General features: G+C 50.9%; 1 protein-coding gene across 2 annotated transcripts in view; it reads left to right on the top strand.

Annotated features, from left to right (window-relative positions):
* Positions 1 to 26881, top strand: part of LOC147107937 (microtubule-associated serine/threonine-protein kinase 3-like) — a 177255-nt gene that overhangs the window by 25903 nt on the left and 124471 nt on the right. The window contains exon 1 of one of the 2 annotated variants that reach the window (XM_086004303.1): positions 21336 to 22495. The exons of the other annotated variant lie outside the window; for it this stretch is intronic. Within the exon in view, the coding sequence (XP_085860429.1) occupies positions 22413 to 22495 (83 nt within the window). The 5' untranslated portion in view covers positions 21336 to 22412. Of the gene's footprint in view, positions 1 to 21335; positions 22496 to 26881 lie in introns of those variants that run through there. 2 annotated transcript variants of the gene reach the window in all.

Below are 26881 nucleotides of genomic sequence, written 5' to 3' on the forward strand. Positions count from 1 at the left end.
AAGAGGGGGGAAATAAAGTATGAGAGTAAGCTTTCAGGGAACATAAAAACTGACTGTGAAAGCTTTTATAGATATGTGAAGAGAAAAAGATTGGTGAAGTCAAGCGTAGATCCCCTGCAGTCAGAATCAGGGGAATTTATAATGGGGAACAAAGAAATGGCAGACCAATTAAATACATACTTTGGTTCTGTCTTCACAAAGGAGGACACAAATAACCTCCCAAAGATGTCAGGGAACATAGGGTCTAATGAAAGGGAGGAACTGATAGAAATCAGTATTTGTAGGGAAATGGTGTTAGGGAAATTGATGGGATTGAGGGCCGATAAATCCCCAGGGCCTGATAATCTCCATCCTAGAATACTTAAGGAAGTGGCCCTAGAAATAGTCGGTGCATTGCTGGTCATCTTCCAAAATTCGATAGACTCTGGAACAGTACCCATGGATTGGCGGGTAGCTAATGTTACCCCACTGTTCAAAAAGGGTGGTAGAGAGAAAATGGGGAATTACAGACCGGTAAGCCTGACATCGGTAGTGGGGAAAATGCTAGAGTCCATTATAAAGCAAGTGATACAGAAAAGCAAGATGGCGACCGAGACGGTCCGGTGCTAGCACGCTCTCCCTGCTTCGGGCGGCCCGCTCTCGCTGCTCGCTCCCGCAACCGGAGCGAGGTGTTCGGCGAGTCAGGCGGAGGCAGCGCAGCGCATCGAGCAGCAGCAGCAGCCACGTCGACCTGCTAGAGCTTGTCGGCCGGCAGCTCCTCAGCGGGAAGGCATTCCGACTGGGAGGAGGGGAGCCGAGCATGGCGGCCAGAGGCCGGAACGGAAGCGGGAGAAGCAGGCCCCGGGCCGTCGGACCGTGGAGCCGGCGATGTTGAGGTGGAGGCCGCGCAGCGCAACGAGCAGCAGCAGCAGCCACGACAACTCACAGTCCGACTGGGAGGAGGGGAGCCGGGAATGGTGGCCAGAGGGTGAGCAGGAGAAGCAGGCCACCACACGTGGAGCCGAGCCGGCAACAGTGAGGAGGAGGCCGCCGTAATGAGGAGGACGGAGCGGCTGAGGGACATTGTGCTCCCACTGCCACTGGATGCCAAAGAATTGACTTTCTGAACACGGCGCTGTAAGAATAGCTGACGTGTCCCTACGGGGAGTAAGCATTCCATTGTACTAGTTACATATGGCAAATAAAAATTGAATTGAATTAAAGGATGTAATAACAGAGCACTTGGAAAAAGTGACCGGATCGGACAAAGTCAACATGGCTTTACAAAAGGTAAATCGTGCTTGAATAATCTACTGGAATTTTTTGAGGATGTAACTGGTAAAATAGATAAGGGCGAACCTGTAGATGTGGTGTATTTGGATTTTCAAAAGGCTTTTGATAAGGTCCCGCATAAGAGATTAGCGTGTAAAATTAAGGCACATGGGATTGGGGGCAAGGTATTGACTTGGATAGAGAACTGGTTGGCAGACAGAAACATAGGAAAGGGAAACAAGGATAAAAGCAAAAGAAAGGATGGAGAAAAACAAAAGTGACAGTCAGAGAAATCAACGGTTTAAATCAAACATGGCCACAGTAAATAATAATTCTAATAGGTCTAAGAGCGTTAAAAAAATAAGCCTGAAGGCTTTGGGGGAGAAATTCGGTTGGTTGTGCCTCCAATTAGCGCCTAAAGAGGTCGAGAAGTGGGGCGTTAGCCAATTTTCGACCGGGCGCAGTGAACCCAGCGCCTCGCCCCATATTGAGCATGCATTTAGCGCCGGCGCTAAATCTTAGCGCCCGCTCACGGGCGCAGGCAGATCATGACGTCATTTGAGTGTGCAACGCCTTTTGGGCGCCCCGGACTGGAAATTCAGTGGCGCCCCCCTCCGTAGCGCCTGGCGCTAATAAGGACAGCTTACCTGGAGCCTTCCCCAGTCGCTCTCGGGCTGGAGGGGCGTTATTTAAAGGGCACTGGTGTGGTTTAAAAGCGGCAGCCATTTTGGCTCACAACTTCTTCGAGAGTTACATAGAGTTGCTGGGCTGCACACTGCGAGCCATTTCACCACTGAGCCAGCGCTGGCAGAGGAACTTCAGCCCTCTGACCATCACCTTGCTGTTGGTGAGCATTTCCAAAGGCAAAACTTTCTTTGCGCACTTATTATGGGGGCTGCATTGGAGGGGAACGTTCTGCTGCTGAATCATCTGGAAAGGGCACAGGGAGAGAGGGGCAGGCATGGCCAGACGGAGGAGGACCAACAGACGTCGCCACACCAGACCTTACACTGCCAGGGTTTTCCGACAGCAGTTTTCCTACATGAACATGTCGGAGGAGCAGTGTATCAGAAGGCTGCACTTTAGAAAGGAGGTGGTGACTGAGCTGTGCCACCTGCTTCAGCCAGATCTGCAGCCTCAGATAAGGTGCAGGACATCTCTGTCGGTGGCTGTGAGGATGACTGTTGCCCTAAACTTCTACGCAAGTGGCTCCTTTCAGGCCACAACTGGGGACATAGCCAACATTTTGCAGTTTGCGGTGCATTGCTGCATCCGTCAAGTGACTGATGCCCTGTTTAAAAGGAAGCGGCAGTACATCTCCTTCCCAATGACCCCGGACAAGCAGTGGGAGTGCGCAGAGGGCTTCGCTGCAATAGCGGACTTCTCCATGGTGCAGGGTGCCATTGACTGCACGCACGTGGCTTTGCGGGCACCTGTAGAGAATCCGGAGGAGTTCCGCAACCGCAAGGGGTTCCATTCCTTGAATGTCCAGCTGGTCTGTGACCACCGACAGCTGATCCTCGCAGTGAATGCGCAGTTCCCAGGCAGCAGCCACAACGCCTTCATCCTGCGCCAGACTTCTGATGCAGACCTTTGAGGCCCTGGCTCACCTAGGAGGCTGGCTTCTTGGAGACAAGGACTATCCTCTGTGCCCGTGGCTGGTGACCCACCCCTTTAAGAGCTGGCCGGCACCAGTGTGTCTCGGGGAAAGTGATTATTGACAGCACCTGCTCTGCGCCCCGCCGCCGCGAAATTGGGTTGCGCCGCCGGGTTAGCACCTTAAGAGTATCGTGCAGCACCTGATTTAGCGCCGCAATCACCTTCAGGGGCGCTGCAACCCAATATCGTGCCAGGTGGCGCTAAATTGCGCCTGGCACTAAACTTTGCGCATCGCCAGGACTAGCGCCCCAAACGGGGTTATACCCAATTTCTCCCCCTTTGTGTCTTAATGCGAGAAGCATTCGTAATAACGTGGATGAATTGGCTGAGCAAATAGAGGTAAATGAATATGATTTGGTTGGGATTACGGAAACGTGGCTCAAGGATGGCCAAGGCTGGGAACTCAACATCCAGGGGTATTCGATATTCAGGAAAGATAGGCAAAAAGGAAAGGGAGGTGGGGTACCTTAGCTCTGATGATGTGGAATCTGTATGGGTAGAATTGAGAAATACCAAGGGGCAGAAAACGTTAGTGGGGGTGGTATACAGACCTCCAAACAGTAAGGCAGAGGTTGGGGATGGCATTAAAAGGCAAACAAAAGAAGCGTGCAATAAGGGCACAGCAGTCATCATGGGTGACTTTAATCTACATATACATTGGGCTAACCAAATTAGTAACAATACTGTGGAGGAGGAATTCCTGGAGTGTTTACGGGATGGTTTCCTGGACCAATATGTCGAGGAACCAACCAGAGATCAGGCATTCTTAGACTGGGTATTATGTAACGAGAAAGGATTAATTAGCAATCTTGTTGTACGAGGCCCCTTAGGTCGCAGCGATCATAATATGATCGAATTCTTCATTAAGATGGAGAATGAAATAGTTGACTCAGAGACTAGGGTCCTAAATTTAATTAAAGGAAACTACGATGGTCTGAGGCGCGAGTTGGGTAGGATTGATTGGGGAATGTCACTCAAAGGGTCGACGGTGGATAGGCAATGGCAAGCATTCAAAGACCGCATGGATGAACTACAGAATTTGTTCATCCCAGTTTGGCATAAAAATAAAACAAAAAAGGTAACTCAACCGTGGCTAACAAGGGAAATTAGGGCTAGCATAAGATCCAAGGAGAGGACATATAAATTGGCCAGAAAAAGCAATAATCCTGAGGATTGGGAGCAATTTAGGATTCAAGAAAGGAGGACAGAGGGATTAATTAAGAAGGGGAAAATAGAATATGAGAGTAAGCTTGCAGGGAACATAAAAATTGACTGTAAAAGCTTTTATAGATATGTGAAGAGAAAAAGATTGGTGAAGTCAAGCATAGGTCCCTTGCAGTCAGAATCAGGGGAATTTATAATGGGGAACAAAGAAATGGCAGACCAACTTAATACATATTTTGGTTCTGTCTTCACAAAGGAGGACACAAATAACCTTCCAGAGATGCCGGGGAACATAGGGTCTAATGAAGGGGAGGAACTGAAAGAAATCAGTATTTGTAGGGAAATGGTGTTAGGGAAATTGATGGGATTGAAGGCCAATAAATCCCCAGGGCCTGATAATCTCCATCCTAGGGTACTTAAGGAAGTGGCCCTAGAAATAGTAGATGCATTGCTGATCATCTTCCAACATTCGATGGAATCTGAACAGTACCCATGGATTGGAGGGTAGCTAATGTTACCCCACTATTCAAAAAAGGTGGTAGAGAGAAAACAGGGAATTATAGACTGGTAAGCCTGACATCGGTAGTGGGGAAAATGCTAGAGTCCATTATAAAAGATGTAATAGCAGAGCTCTTGGAAAACAGTGACAGGATCGGACAAAGTCAACATGGATTCACAAAAGGTAAATCGTGCTTGACTAATCTACTGGAATTTTTTGAGGATGTAACTGGTAAAATCGATAAGGGAGAACCAGTGGATGTGGTGTATCTGGACTTTCAGAAGGCCTTCAATAAGGTCCCGCATAAGAGATTAGCATGTAAAGTTAAGGCACATGGGATTGGGGGCAAGGTATTGACTTGGATAGAGAACTGGTTGGCAGACAGAAAGCAAAGAGTTGGAATAAACGGGTCTTTTTCCGAGTGGCAGACAGTGACTAGTGGGGTACTGCAGGGATCTGTCTTTGGACCCCAGCTATTCACAATATATATGAATGATCTAGACAAGAGAACTAGATGTAATATCTCCAAATTTGCAGATGACACAAAGCTGGGTGGGCGTGTGTGCTGTGAGGAGGATGTCAAGAAACTCCAGGATGATTTGGACATGCTGGGTGATTGGGCAGAAACATGGCAGATGCAATATAACGTGGATAAACGTGAGATTATCCACTTTGGTGGCAAAAACAGGAAGGCAGATTATCATCTAAATGGTAATAGATTGGGAAAAGGGGAAGTGCAACGAGACCTGGGTGTCCTTGTGCACCAGTCGCTGAAGGTAAGCATGGAGGTGCAGCAGGCGGTTAAGAAGGCAACTGGTATGTTGGCCTTTGTAGCGAGAGGGTTTGAGTACAGGAACAAGGATGTCTTGCTGCAGTTGTACAGGGCCTTGGAGAGACCACATCTTGAATATTGTGTGCAGTTTTGGTCGCCTTATCTGAGGAAGGATGTTTTTGCCATGGAGGGAGCTCAGCGAAGATTCACCAGGCTGATACCTGGGATGGCAGGAATGACGTATGAGGAGAGATTGGGTCGATTGGGCTTGTACTCGCTGGAGTTTAGAAGAATGAGAGGTGATCTCATTGAAGCTTATAAAATTCTGAGAGGACTGGACAGACTAGATGCAGGAAGGATGTTCCCGATGGTCGGGGAGTCCAGAACCAGGGGACACAGTCTAACGATAAAGAGTAGGCCATTTAGGACAGAAATTAGGAGGAATTTCTTCACCCAGAGAGTGGTGAACCTATGGAACTCTCTACCACAGAAGGCGGTGGAGGCCAGTTCATTAAATATATTTAAGAAGGAGTTGGATATATTTCTTAAGGCTAAAGGGATCAAGGGGTATGGGGAGAAAGCAGGGACCGGGTACTGAATTTGGATGATCAGCCATGATCTCATTGAATGGCGGAGCAGGCTCGAGGGGCCGAATGACCTACTCCTGCTCCTATCTTCTATGTTTCTATGTTTGTGCACACTGGACATCTCGGCCCCTCTGATCCCCGCAGACTGATGGCCCGCCTTGCTGACCCTGGCGAGGTTCGGAGCCATCGGGAAGCCCACACTTCAGGGTTCAAAATAGGGATTAGCCAAAAAACTGCCTGTTAACTAATCCCCTTCCCGCCTCGGCGCGGGTCAGCTAACCACCTCCTGGCAAGATGGCATGGAGGCGGGTTGGGGGCGAGTTGAGCACCTGCCCCCAAATTCTGCCATTTTCCCGGCAGCCCCGCCTCCAAATCCGCCTCCCCAGGGCTGGCAAAATCCAGCCCAATGTTTCAGGTCGATGACCCTTCATCAGAACTGGAGAAAGCTGGAGATGGAACAGGTTTTTAAGCAGGGGGAGGGGCGGGGAAAGGGGGGAGGGGGGGGAAAGAACAAAAGGGAAGGTCTGTGATAGGATGGAAGGCCGGAGAGATTAAGAGACATTAAGAGATGGTGCAAGGCAAAGGGGGATGGTAATGGGACAAGTTAAGAAACTTCTGAGATTCCTGCTCCTCTCTCTAATCTGACAGCAGCTTTTCGCTTCCGTTTCCTTCCCACAGTCTGGCGCTCTGTAACACACCCGATGACACAAGCCTTTCTATCTTTGAGCTGCACCCACACTGACTCTCTGTCCCCTCCCTGTCTACATCCCTTCTCCACAGCACGGATTCCCTCTTTAAACAATATTGCCACTCTTCCTCCGTTCTTATCTTTCTATTCCTCCTAATTATATGTCCCGATATTTTCCATTCTTCTCCAGTTTGCAGCCAGATTTTTGTCGCTTTAAGTCGCGATCTTCCTGTAAGTGAATTGTTTCCGGTCCTCAGTTTATTTACTCACTCTGTGCAATTGCAATACTTGTATGTTAACTTTTGTTTTTTTAACTCCGTGCCTTTTCCCGTGATATTTTTGTCTAAGTTACCCCGACCTTTATTTCAGTCTTTTCCCGGTTTATAACTAGTCCCTTTAATTAAATTTTACTCCAAATCCCTCTCAATAAATGTGTCTGCCTGTTGTTCTCATCTATTTCTCCATTCTCCATCAGCTGATCCTGGTTGGTTTGATTTTCCCAGAACCTCTCCCTAGTTTAAATATTTTGTCACTTCCCTATTTAACTATTTTCCCAGTGGATCAGGCAGATGCTGCCCGTCCATGTGGAATAGCTCCCGTCTGTCCCAGAATGCCCAATGCCTTTTCCTGACAGCAGTGCTTGAGCCGGGCAGTGAGCTCCCTTAATCCGCCTGTTCTAGCGCATGGCTCGGGATGTGTCCTGAGATTATCACCCGTGGTCTGCTCTTCAACCCTCGGGCTTCACGATCAGAGAAACCCGCGACAATGTGGCTGCGGACACGCGGGCCGTGTAATTAAACTCGAACAACAGGCAATGAGTCCGGAGCCTGTGTTTGTCGTCAGGCGAGATCCCCAGAGACATAGACAAACATCTTCACAAAACCTTCAACTCACAACTAGCCACGTGTGGATCTCAGCCGCTCAACAGAAGTTTAACTTTTATAATTTCTCTTTCCCTCGATTTGTCGGGTAACAAATTCTTCACCGCAGAGTCTGGGTGAGTGTCCGGAGTCTATTGTTGGGTTTCGTGTGTCCACACACAATTCCCAGCCTGCAATGTTGGGACCCGGAGCAGGAGCCCTGTCTCAGGGAAACATGGAAGATAGGAGCAGGAGTAGGCCATTCGGCCCCTCGAGCCTGCTCCTCCAATCAATGAGATCATGGCTGATCATTCAAATTCAGTCCCCTGTCCCTGCTTTCTCCCCATACCCCTTGATCCCTTTAGCCTTAAGAAATATATCCAACTCCTTCTTGAATATATTTAATGAATTGGCCTCAACTGCCTTCTGTGATAGAGAATTCCACAGGTTCACCACTCTCTGGGTGAAGAAATTCCTCCTCATCTCTGTCCTAAATGGCTTACCCCTGATCTTTAGACTGCGACCCCTGGTTCTGGACTCCCCCTGCATCTAGTCTGTCTAGTCCTGTTAGAATTTTATAAGTTTCAATGAGATCCCCTCTCATTCTTCTAAACTCCAGCGAGTATAAGACCTATCGACCCAATCTCTCCTCATATGTCATTCCTGCCATCTCAGGTATCAGTCTGGTGAATCTTCGCTGCACTCCCTCCATGGCAAGAACATCCTTCCTCAGATAAGGTGACCAAAACTGCACACAATACTCAAGGTGTGGTCTCACCAAGGCCCTGTACAACTGCAGCAAGACATCCTTGTTCCTGTACTCGAATCCTCTCGCTATGAAGGCCAACATACCATTTGCCTTCCTAACCGCCTGCTGCACCTGCATGCTTACCTTCAGCGACTGGTGCACAAGGACACCCAGGTCTCGTTGCACTTCCCCTTTCCCAATCTATTGCCGTTCAGATAATAATCTGCCTTCCTGTTTTTGCCACCAAAGTGGATAACCTCGCATTTATCTACATTATACTGTTGCCCTTTAAATGTAAAGGCAAATTTCTACTGATCTTCCCATTTGAGGGGAACCGACCAGAACCCATTGGAGATATCCAGCACCGTGAACTGGAGTTCTGACGAAAGGTCATTGACCTGAAACGTTAACTCTGTTTCTCACTTCACAGATGCTGCCTGACCTGCTGAGTATCTCCAGCATTTTCTGTTTTTATCTCAGACTCTTTGGGCTGGATTTTCATTCGGCAGTCGGGAAGGAGGCGGGACTACAACTTTCAGGTTTTAGTCCCGCCTCCATCGACGTCTGGCCAATTGACGCGATTTTCCCTTGATTGACCTTGTTGAGCCCGCCCAGCGGACTCAGCAGGCCAATTAAGGGCTACCCGGCAACAGGTGACATCACAGACTGAAATTTCATCTGTCAAGAGTTTTTGACAGATGAAATATCAGCGTTTCACAGCTGTTTGAAGTTGTCAAACACTGACAGTCTGACTTCTAACCTGAGTCCTTCTACACAGACTCAGTTAGAACTGTCACCGGCACTGAAAGCTGAAGGCTGTCACTTTTGACAGCTCGCGGCCATTCAGCTTTCAGTGCCGGCTGAGTGATGGACTCCCGACGCCTAGAGGAAGAAAGGCTGTTAAGGTAAGTACAGGTAATTTAAACTTCTTTACACACTTTAGACACACCAAACACACTTACCTTTGCACTCATGCACCCATCACTCACCTGAACACTGACATCTCGACCCCTCCAAGTCCTTCAACCCGACGGCCCGCCTGCTCTAACCTGGTGTGGTTTGGAGCCGTCGGGAATCCCTCATGACACCCCTCAAAATAGAGATTAGGCTAAAAACTGCCTGTTAACTACCTGTTAACAGGCAGTTAATTGGCACTAATCCCTTCCCGCCTCCTCTGAAACTTACGTGGAGGCGGGTTTTTGGCGGGATGGTGTCGAGACCCCCGAATTCGGGATTTTTGCCCCCCCCGCACGCCTAAAAGCCCGCCTCACGGCACACTGAAAATTTGGCCCTTTAAGTTCGTTCCCTAGCTTTTCAACCCGCTCCCTAAGCAGTTGAACTTGCTTCTGCAGACACAGGAGCCAAATCGCTCTCTCCTTTGACTTCCTGTGATCCCTGCTACCTGTCCATTCTGCAGCCCTATCCTGGGGACTCAGAGCGCAGCACCTCCAGCACCTCTGGCTGAGACACGTTAATCTTATTGAACACGTAGGAGGAAATCCTATCCTCCATTCCTCTTGCCCTTAAAACTGTCCATGATCTGACAGAAAACCTATCGTCCTGCCAGCGGTTGCCAATCTCTAAGTGGTTTTCTCAGGCGCACCGAAAACACACCTCTTACTACAAGTTCTGGACGATAGGGATTAGATGGACAGATCAGACTCGGACACCCGTTTGAGCTCAACCGTATTGTGTTTAATAGGGTTAACAATAACGCTCGTAACAGTACAAAACAATACAACCCTGGCTTGTCCGACAAGCTATACCATGCTAAATTACCACGGTCTAATAAAAGAACCCTCCCGTGAAATAAACTAACACAGGACCCCAGCACTAAACCCCTCTAAGGTTTGGTTAGAACTCACACAGCTAAGTGGTCTTGTGGATGTGTAGGCGCAGGCAATATGCTCATCCTGATTGCATGTTGTCTTGCTTGCAGCTTCTTCCTGTACGCCTCACTCATGGTTCCGTACCGCCGACGCGGTATCCAAGTTCCAGTTTGAGTCAAGGTCCGTTGATGAGGGATGAAGAGCAGCGCTCAGCTTCTGGCGGTGTTCCGTCGAGCCGAGCCCCACTCGGGAGACTCGCTGTAGATTGATGCCAAGGAGAAGAGGGAGAGCAGCCCCTGAACGGCTCCTGATATATCCAAAACCCGTTCACCTTTTCTCCCGCCAACACTGATCGATGTATTGACTCAGGAGAACTGTCTGGACCCTGTGGCCTTTGAAATCTTTGTGAAAAATGATATTCCGTTTCCCCGCTCCCAGGCCTGGCACCTGGAGAGACAATGAGTGCTGATTGCTGGATGTCTGTCATTTCCTGAGTTGATGGCCCCCATTAGCAGGTAATGGGTTTCAATCTCAAACTGAACTTGCTTAACTGGCTTATCTCCTGGAAGACAATGGCCTGGCCGTCTCCTGCCTTCCACCAGTTTTGGTTGGGACTGTACTTTATTGATGTGAGGGCATAGTGTCTCTGAGTTACCTCTTGGGGTATTGTTCCCAGTAATCATGTTAGATGGTGATGATGAAGGGAACCCAGGTCAATCGGCCTGGGTTCCCTCCCACCCAGCCTGTCAGTGTGAGATGGCCATTTGCATATGAATGCACCTTAGTCAGGTTAGCCTGGCTTGCAATCCTATTCCCTAAGCCACTCCCACAAGCTTGCCCAACAGTACAGTTCTTTTTGGAGTTTTGGATATAAAATATGAGTCATAAAAATGGCCAGAAAGCTGGTGCTACACCTAGAACTCGCTGCCGACGGAAGTGGACACACTCAATGTTTTCAAGGGGAGACTGAATAGGCACTTGAGGGAAATAAACTTGCAGGGCTACGGGGATAGAGCGGGAGAATGGGACTGACTCGATAGCTCTGCAGAGAGCCGGCACGGACTCGATGGTCCGAATGGTCTCCTTCTGTGCCGTTATGACTCTATGACCTGCTGAATATTTCCAGCATTTTCTGTTTTTATTTCCGATTTCCAGCATCCACAGTATTTTGCTTATGTAAACTTAGGACTTAATAAATTCTTCTTTACGTAAGGTGTAATCAAACTATCAATAACTAATAACTCATTATTATACAGTAAAAATGTTTGTGTTGTGTTACATAGAAACAGAAAAATAGGAGCAGGAGTAGGCCACAACTGGAGTATTGCGTCCAATTCTGGTCAGAAGGACAGAAAACGAGGACGTGGAATTTTTATAACACAGGAGGGGGGCCTTAGAAGCAAAAAGGTTGAGAACCCCTGGTTTAACCAATCCTCAATCCATGCTAATATATTACCCCAACCCCATGAGCTTTAATCTTCCGTGTGGCACCTTATCGTAATGCCATTTGAAAATCCACATATACTACATAGAGATAGGAACAGGAGTAGGCCATTTGGCCCTTCGAGCCTGCTCCGCCATTCAATGAGATCATGGCTGATCTTCGTCTGAGATCATAGCTGATCTTACCAGTTCAGTACCCCGTCCCCGCCTTTTCTCCGTAACCCTTAATCCCCTTAGCCTTCAGAAATATATCCAATTCTCTCTTGAAAATATTTATTGAATTAGCCTTCACAGCCCTCTGTGGCAGGGAATTCCACAGGCTCACCACTCTTTGAGTGAAGAAATTCTTCCTCATCTCTGTTTTAAATGATTTGCCCGCTATTTTTAGACTGTGGCCCCTGGTTCTGTGCTCCCCTGCCATTGGAAACATTCTCTCTGAATTCAGCCTGTCCAGGCCTGCCATAATTTTATATGTTTCGATGAGATCCCCTCTCAATCTTCTAAACTCCAGTGAGTACAAGCCCAAACTATTCAATCTCTCCTCGTAGGTCATTCCCGCCATTCCAGGTATCAGCCTGGTGAATCGCCGCTGCACTCTTTCCATGGCAAGAACATCCTTCCGCAGATGGGGCGACCAAAACTGTACACAATACTCCAGATGCGGTCTCACCAGCACCTTGTACAGCTGTAGTAAGGTATCCCTATTCCTATACTCGAACCCCCTTGATATGAAGGCCAACATACCATTTGCCTTCTTAATCGCCTGTTGCACCTGCATGCTCTCCTTCAGTGACTGGTGCACAAGAACACCCAGGTCCCTCTGCACTTCCCCATCTCCCAATCTATTGCCATTTAGATAATAATCCACCCTCCTGTTTTTACCCCCAAAGTGGATAACCTCGCATTTATCCACATTATAGTGCATCTGCCACGTATCCGCCCATTCCCCCAACCTGTCCAAATCGCACTGTAGCCTCCTGACATCCTCATCAGAGCCCACCCCTCCTCCTAGTTTAGTGTCGTCAGCGAATTTGGAAATATTGCATCCAATTCCCTGATCCAGATCATTTATATATATTGTGAACAGCTGGGGTCCCAGGACAGATCCTTGCGGCACCCCGCTGGTCACTGCCTGCGTTCCCCTTTATCTACCCTGCTAGTTACAACCTGAAAAATCTCTAACAGCCTTGTGAAAGATGATTTCCCTTTCATAAAAGGATGTGTTTATTCGCAACACCAAAAGCTCTGATTGGTCCCCTTGGATGACAAGTCCTGATTGCTGATTGGTCCCCTTAGAGGACAAGTCACACCCAGCAGTTTCTCTGGAATGTGTAATTAGATCCTCCCTGCTTATGTAATCAGTTACTTTGCAAAGTGTAATTTGAGCCATTTTGGCTGCTTACTCCAGACAGAACAGAGCTCACTTGGAACACACAGGGCTCACGCTTGTGGGTTAAGACCTTCTCCCACCCGCAAATATATTCCTGCCTTCCCCCCCCCCCCCCGCCCCGCTCAAGTTCCTGGCCTTCCCCCCTGGCCCGAGTTCCTGACCTTCTCCCTCCCACCCCGGATTCATGACCTTCTCCCCCCTGACAAGTTCCTGACCTCCCTCCCCCCAACTCATAGATGGGGCATTGTGTGTGGGTCACGGATTGTTAACAGGTTTTTTGGGTATGAAGTGAAGTGTGACAGAGTCATGACTTCCTGGATTTCGTCCAGTCCAATTACATAACTTGCCACACACGCATCGAGCTTTCCGAGAAATCAACCAGGTCTGGGGGGAGGAGAGGGAGAACGTGGTGCGGGTGTAAAGGGGGTGGGGTTGGAAGAACGTGATCCGTCTTACCATCTGGATCACGTTCTCGCTCTCATTCCCCGGCCCCACCAGCACCCCCCGCCCCCGGTTTATACCTGGATCATGTTCTTCCCCCACCACCACTGTGCTCTCCGTGCTCCTTACACACGCCCCCGAGTTCCTGACCTTGACTCCCACCCCCACCGAGTTCCTGACCTTCTCTCTCCCCTCTCTCCCCTCCCTACCCCCCTCCTCTCCCCCCCACACCCCTCCTCTCCCTCCCCCCTCCTCTCCTCTCCCCCCTCCTCTCCCCCTCGCCCCTCTCTCCCCTCTCCCCCTCCCTCCCTCCCCCCCTCCTCTCCCCCCTCCTCACCCCCTCTCTCCCCCTCCCTACCCCCCTCCTCTCCCTCCCCCTCTCCCCCTCCTCTCTCCTCCTCTCCCTCCTCTCCCCACTCCCCATCCTCCTCTCCCCCCCCACCCTCCTCCTCTCCCCCCACCCTCCTCCTCCTCTCCCCCCCACCCTCCTCCTCCTCTCCCCCCACCCTCCTCCTCCTCTCCCCCCCACCCTCCTCCTTTCCCCCCCACCCTCCTCCTCCTCTCCCCCCCCACCCTCCTCCTCTCCCCCCACCCTCCTCCTCCTCCTCTCCCCCCCACCCTCCTCCTCCTCTCCCCCCCCACCCTCCTCCTCCTCCTCTCCCCCCACCCTCCTCCTCCTCCTCCTCTCCCCCCCACCCTCCTCCTCCTCCTCTCCCCCCCACCCTCTTCCTCCTCTCCCCCCCACCCTCCTCCTCCTCCTCCTCTCCCCCCCACCCTCCTCCTCTCCCCCCCACCCTCCTCCTCCTCTCCCCCCCACCCTCCTCCTCTCCCCCCCCCACCCTCCTCCTCTCCCCCCCACCCTCCTCCTCCTCTCCCCCCCACCCTCCTCCTCCTCTCCCCCCCACCCTCCTCCTCCTCTCCCCCCCACCCTCCTCCTCCTCTCCCCCCCCACCCTCCTCCTCCTCTCCCCCCCCACCCTCCTCCTCCTCTCCCCCCCACCCTCCTCCTCCTCTCCCCCCACCCTCCTCCTCCTCTCCCCCCCACCCTCCTCCTCCTCTCCCCTCCACCCTCCTCCTCCTCCCCCCCCACCCTCCTCTCCCCCCCACCCTCCTCCTCCTCTCCCCCCCACCCTCCTCCTCCTCCTCCTCTCCCCCCCACCCTCCTCCTCCTCCTCTCCCCCCCACCCTCCTCCTCCTCCTCTCCCCCCCCACCCTCCTCCTACTCTCCCCCCACCCTCCTCCTCTCCTCCTCTCCCCCCCACTCTCCTCCTCCTCTCCCCCCCACTCTCCTCCTCCTCTCCCCCCCACTCTCCTCCTCCTCCCCCCCCACTCTCCTCCTCCTCCTCTCCCCCCACTCTCCTCCTCCTCTCCCCCCCACTCTCCTCCTCCTCTCCCCCCCACTCTCCTCCTCCTCCTCTCCCCCCCACTCTCCTCCTCCTCTCCCCCCCACTCTCCTCCTCCTCTCCCCCCCACTCTCCTCCTCCTCTCCCCCCCACCCTCCTCCTCTCCCCCTCCTCTCCCCCTCCTCCTCTCCCCCTCCTCTCCCCCTCCTCCTCCTCCTCTCCCCCCCTCTCTCCCCTCTCTCCCCTCCTCTCCCCCCCTCCTCCTCCCCTCCTCCCCCCCCTCCTCTTTGATAACCCCAAGGTTACCCGTTGTCAATCTTACGACAGCCCCAACTGCCCTGTCCTCCGCCCTCACCAGCCATCTCTTACAACCCTAGGATGTAGGCCATCAGTTCCAGGGGATTTGTTGGCTATTAATCCCATTAATTTCCCCAGTACTTATTCTTTACTAATACTAATTACTTTAAGTTCCTCACTCACATTAGCTCCTTGGTTCCCCACTATTTCTGGTGTGCCTTTTGTGTCTTCTACTGTGAAGACAGATACAAAATCTTTGTTTAATGTCTCTGCCATTTCCTTATTCCCCATTATAATTTCTCCTGTCTGAATCTCCAAGCGATTTTTCTCATGTGCCATTCACAGACTGCCCTTTTCTCCCGCTCCGCTCTCGGCCTCGCCCTTTTCTCCTGCTTTTTCAATCCTCTCCTCCCTTCCCTCCCCCCCCACTCCCCCACCGTTGATCCTGCACATTCTCTCTGACTCTACAGCAATGAGCCTGCGGAGGGACAAGTTGTGAGTTCCTGCTCTTATGCTGGAGTGAGTACAGACACACTTCTAATCTGTCAGAGATGTTAAATAGAGATTCTAAAATTAGACACTATTGAAAATAATTTCAGGCAGTTGAAAGCTGAGGCGAGGGTGAGCATCCGACAGAGGAGCAGCTCACTGGGCGGAACAGAAGGGCCGGAGCCAAGCTGACCCTCTGACCCCATGTATTCAGACTCTGCTTAACGTTCCTTCTTATTGAATCCGACATGTGAGAAATCCCCAGGGAATGAGGCTGGGGTTGCGGGGGGGGTGGGGGGGGGCAGGGGAGGGGAGGGCGGGAAGGGCTTGGCCATCAGTAAAATAAAACCCTCCACACCGACAGCACCTTGACATTCCGCCTGTAGAGTTTAATAGCACGAAACAAAGAACCCCTCCCCAACCACTCTCCCGCCCCCTTCCCCTCTCTTCCCCCCATCTCCCCCCTCTCCACCCCTTGTGTCCATCTCCCTGGAGACTGGGCCAAGACACGGCTGATTGTGACTCAATGTCTCCCGGACAGAGTGTCCTAACAGCACAGTCATTTCAAATGATCGTCCCACTCCCTAAATAACTGCAACAAAAGGACCAGCTCTTCACTGGGACAGGACGGCCTGAATGTTGGAATGAAATGATTTAGCCGGTGCTGGCACTATAATCGATAAATTGTATTTGTTTGTTTAACTGCAGTGCTGAGGCAGCGATTGGATGCCGGAGTACGGATCGGTGTTGCACCTTCGCTCAGTCCTCTGGCCTGTAGAGCGTCAGACTCTGAGAGTCGGTGTGTGGGATCAGAGGGGGAATGCTGGGGGCAGTGGGGAGCTTGGGCAGGCCATGCTGTTCTGCTCAATATCGCTCCCTAGAGGTTATTGATACCTTGTGACTCCTTCACTCATTCCATCTTAGAGTGTATTCATACACCAGACAAGGCCGGTACCCTCGGCCCCCCCTGACCCCCTCGGCCCCTGACCCCGGACCCCCTTAGTTTCACCACTTTTACCCATAGATCCTTTAATCTCACCCTCTTTACCATGGCTCTCCTGCTGCTATCCAGGCTTGAATTCCCCTTTGATAACCCCATGGTTACCCGTTGTCAATCTTACGACAGCCCCAACTACCCTGTCCTCCGCCCTCACCAGCCTTCTTACCCATCACTGCCCCACCCGGGGGCTGATCTACCCATCATTGCCCCTCCCCCCGGGGGCTAATCCCACCCGTCACTGCCCCTCCCCCCGAGGGCTAATCCCACCCATCACTGCCCCTCCCCCCAGGGGCTAATCCCACCCATCACTGCCCCTCGCCCCAGGGGCTAATCCCACCCATAACTGACCCGCCTGGGGACTAATCCCACCCATCACTGCCCCTCCCCCCAGGGGCTAATCCCACCCATCACTGCCCCTCCCCCCAGGGGCTAATCCCACCCATCACTGCCCTCCCCCCAGGGGCTAATCCCACCCATCGCTGCCCCGCCCGGGGGCTGATCCCACCCATCACTGCCCCTCCCCCCGGGGGCTGATCCCACCCATCACTGCCCCGCCCCCCCGGGGGCTAATCTACCCATCACTGCCCCTCCCCCCCGGGGGCTGATCTACCCATCACTGCCCCTCCCCCCCGGGGGCTAATCTCCCCATCACTGCCCCTCCCCTCCGGGGGCTAATCTACCCATCACTGCCCCTCCCCCCTGGGGGCTAATCTACCCATCACTGCCCCGCCCAGGGGCTGATCCCACCCATCACTGCCCCTCCCCCCGGGGGCTAATCCCACCCATCACTGCCCCTCCCCATGGGGGCTGATCCCACCCATCACTGCCCTCACACACTGCCAGCAGATCTATACTCACTGTCCTTCTCCACATTTCCTTCCAGAATGTTCATTCACCCCCGGACCAGGCTCTTGTGGCCACAACCTAATTGTGGACGATTGCATTGACCTCCTGGCTTGGGCTGAATCTTGGCTGGTGGGCAGTGACCCCCCTGCCTGGTGATACCTTTCCCCATCTGCTCTGTTCAGACTGTCGAGGTGGCAGTGTGGTCCTTAATCACTAAATCTCACCTTGCTCTCTCCCCCCAACTCCTCTGGCACCTTCTCCTCCTTTGAGCATCTCGCCTTGTCCCACTCCTCTCGCTTCTTAATCTCTATCTAAGCTCCCTGTGCCCTCTCTCCTGAGTTCACTGCCCTACTATTCTTCCCTAACTTCTCCCTTCATATAAACTCTCCTACCCATACTCACGGACATCCCTTGCCATCTCTCGTGGCTCCTCTACTCCCATGCTCGCAATCACAGACAAGTCCATCTCCAACCACTTCCTTGTATGCTTTCTCATCCACATCTCCCTACCCCCTTTCAACCCCACTTCCTTCTGTCTGCACGCCTAGAAAGAACTATCCCGTCACTCACAACAGCACTTTCACACTATCTACAGCTGGCCTTTGGCCCTCCATTTGCCATGATACTTCTGCAGCTGGCAATCTGCTCAACCACTCCCTCATCACTTGTCCCAGCAAACCTCAACTCTCAGCCATCCTGATAGTCATTCTCATGTGGTCCCTCCACTCAAGTCTGAGTAGTGCAGTATAGGGTGTATCTGGCACACAAATAGTGCAGCCATCCATCGCCATATCTGGCTGGACCACATCAAACACCATAAAGCCTCGCTCCAGGATCACCTCCAAGCCCTTTCCCCAGCCCCTACCATCCTCACCTCCAACAAGTGTGAGGAGCTGTGGATTTCTTTGTCACTAAGATTAAGACCATCTGTTCAGCTGCCCCTTCCCCTACCCCACCACACTGAACCAGCATCTTTCTCTAATTTCTCATCTATCTCCCCTCATGCCCTCTCCAAGCTCATCTTGCCCATAAGACCCACCTCCTGCTCCCTTGACCCTATTCCCAGCAAACTGCTGACCATTCAGCTTCCCTTTCTGGCCCCCATGTTAGCTGATAGTTAATGGTTCTCTCTCCTCAGTTACTGTCCCCCTCCCCTTCAAATCTGCCGTCATCAACCCCCTTCTCAATAAACCACCCTTGACCCCTCTGTCCTTGCAGACTACTACCCCATCTCCAACCTTCTTTTCCTTTCCAAAGTCCTTGAACATGTTGTTACCTCCCAAATATGAGCCATCTTTCCCTGAACTCCATATTTGAATTCCTCCAATCAGGTTTCCGCCCTTGCCACAGTACCGAAACGGCTCTTAACAAAGTCACAAATGGCATCATATGTGACTGTGACAAAGGTAAACTATTCCTCCTTGTCCTTCTCGACCTGTCTGCAGCCTTTGACGCGGTTGACTACACCGTCCCCATCCAATGCCTCTCCTCCGTCATCCAGCTGGGCGGGACTGCCCTCGCCTGGTTCCATTCTTATCTATCCAGTCATAACCAAAGAATCACTTCCAAAGGCTTCTCTTCCCGCTCCGTTACCTCTGGTGTCCCCCAAGGATCTATCCTTGGCTCCCTCCTATTTCTCATCTACATGTTGCCACTCGGCGACATCATTCGAAAACACGTCAGGTTCCACACGTATGGGGACGACGCCCAGCTCTACCTCACCACCACGGTCTCTAAATTGTCAGACTGCTTGTCTGACATCCAGTACTGGATGAACAGAATTTCCTCCATTTAAACATTAGGAAGACTGAAGCCATTGTCTTCGGGCCCCGCCACAGACTCCATCCCTCACCCTGACAACTGTCCGAGGCTAATCCAGGCTGCTCACAACCTTGGCATCCTATTTAAACCGGAGATGAGCTTCCGACCCCATATCCTCTCCATCACCAAGACCGCCTACTTCCACCTCCGTAACATCACCCGTCTCCACCCCTGACTCATCCACTGCTAAAACCCTCATCCATGCCTTTATTATCTCCAGACCTGACTATTCTTCGGTGGCAAAAACAGGAAGCGAGATTATTATCTGAACGGCAATAGATTGGGAGAAGGGGAAGTGCAACGAGACCTGGGTGTCCTTGTGCACCAGTCGCTGAAGGTAAGCATGCAGGTGCAGCAGGCGGTTAAGAAGGCAAATGGTATGTTGGCCTTCGTAGCGAGAGGATTCGAGTACAGGAACAAGGATGTCTTGCTGCAGTTGTACAGGGCCTTGGTGAGACCACACCTTGAGTATTGTGTGCAGTTTTGGTCGCCTTATCTGAGGAAGGATGTTCTTGCCATGGAGGGAGTGCAGCAAAGATTCACCAGACTGTTACCTGGGATGGCAGGAATGACGTATAAGGAGAGATTGGGTCGATTAGGCTTATATTCGCTGGAGTTTAGAAGAATGAGAGGGGATCTCATTGAAAATTATAAAATTCTAACAGGACTAGACAGACTAGATGCAGGAAGGATGTTCCTGATGGCGGGGGAGTCCAGAACCAGGGGCCACAGTCTAAAGATAAGGGGTAAGCCATTTAGGACAGAGATGAGGAGGAATTTCTTCACCCAGAGAGTGGTGAACCTGTGGAATTCTCTACACAGAAGGCATTTGAGGCCAATTCATTAAATATATTCAAGAAGGAGTTAGATATATTTCTTAAGGCTAAAGGAATCAAGGGATATGGGGAGAAGGCAGGAACAGGGTACTGAATTTGGATGATCAGCCATGATCTCATTGAATGGCGGAGCAGGCTCGAGGGGCCGAATGGCCTACTCCTGCTCCTATCTTCTATGTTTCTATATTCCAACGCTCTCCCAGCCAGCCTCACACCTTCCACCTTCCATACACTTGAGCTCATCCCAAACTCTGCTTCCCGTGTCCTAACTCACACCGAGTCCCGTTCACCCATCACCCCCTGTCCTAACTCACACCAAGTCCCGTTCACCCATCACCCCCTGTCCTAACTCGCACCAAGTCTCGTTCACCCATCACCCCCTGTCCTAACTCGCACCAAGTCCCGTTCACCCATCACCCCCTGTCCTAACTCGCACCAAGTCCCGTTCACCCATCACCCCTGTGCTTGCTGACCTACATTGGCTCTCAGTACCCCAATCCCTCCAATTTAAAATTCTTATCTTTGTGCTTAATTCCCTTCATGGCCTCACCCCTCCCTATCTCTGTAACCTTCTCCAGCCCTACAACCCTCCAAGAACCCTCTAATTCTGCCATCTTGCACATCCCCCAATCCTTTCATCTCACCATTGGCGGCTGTGCCTTCAACCATCTAGGCCCCACTCTCTGTCCTAGACACCTCCGCCTCCCTCTGCTGCTTTTAAAACCTTTCTTAAAATCCACCTCTTTGACCAAGCTTTTGGTCACCCCTCCCAATATCTCCTCCTTTGTCTCAGAGCTCATTTTTGTCTGATTATGTTTCTTTGAAGGGTCTTGGGATATTTTTGTTACACTCAACCCTTCGCTTCCGACCTCTTTACTTCTGACCCCTGGAATCTTGGTTCTTTTACTATTAATCCCGTTATCCTCTTGGGCCTAATCTCACTCCTCTATAATCTTGGCCCCTTTACCATCACCAGCACCCGCAGGCCTGTCCCAGGTTCAGGGGCTGCTGACTATGGTTTAAGATTCTGGTCTCACACTGCAGCCTGGTGAGAATCTCTGGTGCTCTCACTGCCCATATCGAAGAGGAGATTCTTATTCCATCTTCCTCTCTGGATTCGTGATGTGGAGATGCCGGTGTTGGACTGGGGTGGACAAATGTGAGAAGTTCACCTGACGAAGGAGCAGCGCTCGGAAAGCTTGTGATTTCAAATAAAGCTGTTGGACTATAACCTGGTGTTGTGACTTCTCACTCTCTGGACTCGGCTGTGAATCTCAGTCCTTTCAGTGTCGGAGCACGGGAGGGGTTGGGGAAACGGGAGATCTCTCGGTTTAATGAATTCTGGGGTCACAGGTGTTGGAGGAAAATGTTTTCTGCTTCTGTGCAACATCCTTCTTCCTGCGAAGGGACTGCCCCTAAAACTCCACTTTAACAGAAGGCCCCAGGCAGCAAAAACAAGCCAGGCCACAACTCCTCCCTGCGAGAGCTGGCCGCAGCTTCCTGTCACTGAGCATCGAGCTGCTTCCTGCAGTGCTGTCGGGCCTGGACTCTCGAACTGTGGAGGATTCCGTGACACCCCGCAGGGGCTGCGAGACTGTTGGCTTTCTGTGTGAGTGAGTGGAGCAGCAGGCAGCCCTGGCCAGGTCCCCGATCCTTTGTCAGAGGGAGAGAGAGACAGAGTGTGTGAGAGAGAGGGAGAGAGTGAGGGAGAGAGAGAGAGACACACAGAGTGTGAGAGGGAGAGAGAGACAGAGTGTGAGAGGGAGAGGGAGAGTGAGAGAGAGAGAGAGACACACACACAGAGTGTGAGAGGGAGAGAGAGACAGAGTGTGAGAGGGAGAGAGAGAGTGAGGGAGAGAGAGAGAGAGACAGAGTGTGAGAGGGAGAGAGAGAGTGTGAGTGTGTGGGAGGGAGAGAGAGAGACACACAGAGTGTGAGAGGGAGAGAGAGACAGAGTGTGAGAGGGAGAGAGAGAGTGAGGGAGAGAGAGAGAGAGACAGAGTGTGAGAGGGAGAGAGAGGGAGAGAGTGAGTGAGTGAGTGAGAGAGACAGAGTGTGAGAGGGAGAGAGAGAGACAGAGACAGAGAGTGTGAGAGAGAGAGGGAGAGTGAGAGAGAGGGTGAGTGTGTGGGAGGGAGGGAGAGAGAGAGAGAGAGACAGAGTGGGAGAGAGAGTGAGTGAGTGAGGGAGAGAGAGAGACAGTGTGTGTGTGTGTGTGTGTGTGAGAGACAGAGGGCGAGAGAGAGAAAGAGGGCGAGAGAGGGTGAGTGTGTGGGAGAGAGGGAGAGACACAAAGAGCTTCGGTCATGGCTCTATCAGCGAACACTGGGGGTCTCAAGCACTGACGGTGGATGGATGGGGTTTGAATTGAACAGCAGAGAAGTGCCCTTTATTCAACGTCCCGGATCGACACTTTATTTTAACCCTTGAAGGGCTGGCCGGGACTGGTCATGTCCGACCCGAGCTACTGGACGGGGCTCCCCAGCTACAAGAGCCATTTTGTGACCGGGGCGCTGCTGCAACGGTCTAAAAGGTAAATGTTTCTGTGGCTATTGCCGGTATTTGTGAGCAGTCGCCACCGCTTCAGACAGTAACTGAAGACAGGAAGAGCCCGTCAGCCCGCGCCTGTTCTACACAGAATAAGAGCTGCTTTCTAAGTGACTAAAACTGTGTTTAATATCTAACCGATGCTCAGGCGTGTTGACAAAAGGCAGCGTGAAGAGAACCTCCGTTAACGGCTACAGATTGAATAGTTTGAACAGTTTGGTTGGTCTCAGGTTTTCAGTTATCTTCCTTCAGGCGGAAACTCCCGTCAGAGACTGAATCACATCGAATGACACAATCGTGATTAAAGTTCCACTTAGTCTTCCGCATTACCTCATTTCTATTTCCTTTCTTCATTTGTCTCTCTGTCTCCTCTTTCACTGCTGCTTATCCTTTCCTCTCTTTCCGTCTCCTTAACATCTTCCATTTCTAACTTTCCTCCGGCAATTCCACCTCTTGTTTGACTTTGCTCCTTCACTTTGCTCTCTGTCCTCCACTTCTGCCTCTCTTTTACTCCACGTATTCTATTTACATCACAGGACCCGCTTTCCATATTTAAAGAAGCCTATTGCGTGAAACAGGCGGGCACCGAGGACACCCGACAGTAGGCCGGGGTTAGCGAGGCGGGAAGGTGGCCCGCCCCATTTACACCCCATTACTGCCCCATTGACACCCCATTGCTGCCCCATTGACACCCAATTCACACCCCATTACTGCCCCATTGACACCCAATTCACACCCCACTCACACCCCATTACTGCCCCATTGACACCCCATTACTGCCCCATTGACACCCCATTCGCACCCCATTAACACCCCATTAACACCCCATTACTGCCCCATTGACACCCCATTACTACCCCATTGACACCCCATTCACACCCCATTACTGCCCCATTGACACCCAATTCACACCCCATTACTGCCCCATTGACACCCAATTCACACCCCATTACTGCCCCATTGACACCCCATTACTGCCCATTGACACCCCATTACTGCCCCATTGACGCCCCATTCACACCCCATTACTGCCCCATTGACACCCCATTCACACCCCATTACTGCCCCATTGACACCCAATTCACACCCCATTACTGCCCCCATTGACACCCCATTACTGCCCCATTGACGCCCCATTCACACCCCATTACTGCCCCATTGACACCCCATTGCTGCCCCATTGACACCCCATTCACACCCCATTACTGCCCCATTGACACCCCATTGCTGCCCCATTGACACCCCATTCACACCCCATTACTGCCCCATTGACACCCCATTACTGCCCATTGACGCCCCATTACTGCCCCATTGACACCCAATTCACACCCCATTACTGCCCCCATTCACACCCCATTACTGCCCCATTGACACCCCATTACTGCCCATTGACACCCCATTACTGCCCCATTACTGCCCCATTGACGCCCCATTGACACCCCATTGCTGCCCCATTGACACCCCATCACATAAGAACATAAGACGTAGGAGCAGGAGTCGGTCATTTGGCCCCCCAAGCCTGCTCCACCATTCAATAAGATCATGGCTGATCTGATCTTGGCCTCAACTCCACTTCCCTGCCCGCTCCCCATAACCCTTCACTCCCTTACCATTCAAAAATGTGTCTGACTCCGCCTCCACAGCTCTCTGGGGAAGAGAATTCCAAAGATTCACGACCCTCAGAGAAGAAATTCCTCCTCATTTCCAATTTAAATGGGTGCCCCCTTATTTTGAAATTATGCCCCCTAGTTCTAGATTCCCCCATGAGGGGAAACATCCTCTCTGCATCTACCCTGTCAAGCCCTTTCAGAATCTTATGTTTCAATAAGATCCCCTCTCATTCGTAGCGAGAGGGTTCGAGTACAGGAACAAGGATGTCTTGCTGCAGTTGTACAGGGCCTTGGTGAGACCACACCTTGAGTATTGTGTGCAGTTTTGGTCACCTTATCTGAGGAAGGATGTTCTTGCCATGGAGAGAGTGCAGCGAAGATTCACCAGACTGATACCTGGGATGGCAGGAATGACGTATGAGGAGAGATTGGGTCAATTGGGCTTATACTCGCTGGAGTTTAGAAGAATGAGAGGGGATCTCATTGAAACTTATAAAACTCTAACAGGACTAGACAGACTAGATGCAGGAAGGATGTTCCCGATGGTCGGGAGTCCAGAACCAGGGGTCACAGTCTAAGGAGAAGGGGTAAGCCATTTAGGACAGAGATGAGAAGGAATTTCTTCATCCAGAGAGTGGTGAACCTGTGGAATTCTCTACCACAGAAGGCAGTAGAGGCCAATTCATTAAATATATTCAATACAGAGTTAGATATATTTCTTAAGGCTAAAGGGACAGGGTACTGAATTTGGATGATCAGCCATGATTTCATTGAATGGCAGAGCAGGCTCGAGGGGCCGAATGGCCTACTCCTGCTCCTATCTTCTATGTATCTATGTATTCTTATAAACTCCAATGAGTATAGGCCCAACCTGCTCAACCTTTCTTAATAAGACAACCCCTTCATCTCCGGAATCAACCTCATGAACCTTCTCTAAACTGCCTCCAATGCAAGTATATCCTTCCTTAAATAAAGGAGACCAAAACTGTGCGCAGTACTCCAGATGTGGTCTCACCAACGCCCTGTACAGTTGCAACAGGACTTCCTTAATTTTATACTCCATTCCCTTTGCAATAAAGGCCAACATTCCATTTGCCTTCCTAATTACTTGCTGTACCTGCATGCTAACGTTTTTATGATTCATGTATTAGGACCCCCAGATCCCTCTGTACCTCAGCATTTTGTAATCTCTCCCCATTTAAAAAATAATTTGCTTTTTCATTCTTCTTTCCAAAGTGGATAACCTCACATTTTCCCACATTAAACTCCATCTGCCAGATTCTTGCCCACTCACTTAGCCTATCTATATCCCTTTGGATACATAGAAACATAGAAGATAGGAGCAGGCCATTCGGCCCTTCGAGCCTGCTCTGCCATTCAACGAGATCATGGCTGATCATCCAAACCCTAGCACCCGGTCCCAACACCGACAGTCATCCCACACAAGCCCTATCCCCGTAACCCCGTAACCCCACATGTTTAATCCCCCCCTAACACTAAGGGCCAATTTTTGTCATGGCCAATCAACCTAACCTACACATCTTTGGACTGTGGGAGGAAACCGGAGCACCCGGAGGAAACCCACGCAAACACGGGGAGAATGTGCAAACTCCACACAGACAGTCACCCGAGGCCGGATTTGAACCCGGGTCCCTGGCGCTGTGAGGCAACAGTGCTAACCACTATGCCACCGTGCTCACCGTGGAGATTCTTTGCATCCTCCACACAATTTGCTTTCCCACCTATCTTTGTATCATCAGCAAATTTGGCTACATTACACTCAGTCCCTTCATCCAAGTCATTAATATAGATTGTAAATAGTTGAGGTCCCAACACTGATCCCTGCGGCATCCCACCAGTTACAGTTTGCCAACCTGAAAATGACCCATTTATCCTGACTCTGTTTTCTTTTAGTTAGCCAATCCTCTATCCATGCTAATATATTACCCCGAACCCCGTGAGCTCTTAGCTTGTGTTTTATGCCCTGTGTTTTATGTTTTATCCACCTTTTATGTGGCACCTTATCGAATGCCTTCTGGAAATCGAAATACACGTCATCTACTGGTTCCCCTTTATCCACCCTGCTCGTTACATCCTCAAAGAATTCCAGCAAATTTATCAAACACGATTTCCCTTTCATAAAACCATACTGACTCTGCTTGACTGTATGATTTTCTAAATGTCCTGCTATCACTTCCTTAATGATGGACTCCAGCATTTTCCCAATGACAGAGGTTAGGCTAACTGGTCAATAGTTTCCTGCTTTCTGTCTCCTTCCTTTCTTAAATAGGGGCATTACATCTGTGGTTTTCCAGTCCGCTGGGACCTCTCCAGAATCCAGGGAATTTTGGTAGATTACAACCAATGCATCCACTATCTCTGCAGCCACCTCTTAAGACTCTAGGATGCAGGCCATCGGGTCCAGGGGACCTGTCCACCTTTAGATTACCTAGTACTTTCTCTCTAGTGATAGTGATTGTTTTAAGTTCCCCCCCACCCCAATAGCCCCTTGATTGTCCATTATTGGGATGCTTTTAGTGTCTTCTACCATGAAGACCGATACAAAATATTCGTTCAAAGTCTCTGCCATTTCCCTGTTTCCCATTATTAATTCCCCAGACTCATCCTCTAGGAAACCAACGTTTGCTTTAGCTACTCTCTTCCTTTTTATATACCTGTAGAAGCTCTTACTGTCTGTTTTTATATTTCTTGCTAGCTTATTCTCATAAGTTATCTTCTCTTTATAATTTTTAGTCGTCCTT

This window comes from Somniosus microcephalus, chromosome 13 (genome assembly GCF_052327205.1).
Source record: "Somniosus microcephalus isolate GS21.2 chromosome 13, FLI_Smic_1.0, whole genome shotgun sequence".
Classification (NCBI taxonomy): Eukaryota; Metazoa; Chordata; class Chondrichthyes; order Squaliformes; family Somniosidae; genus Somniosus; species Somniosus microcephalus.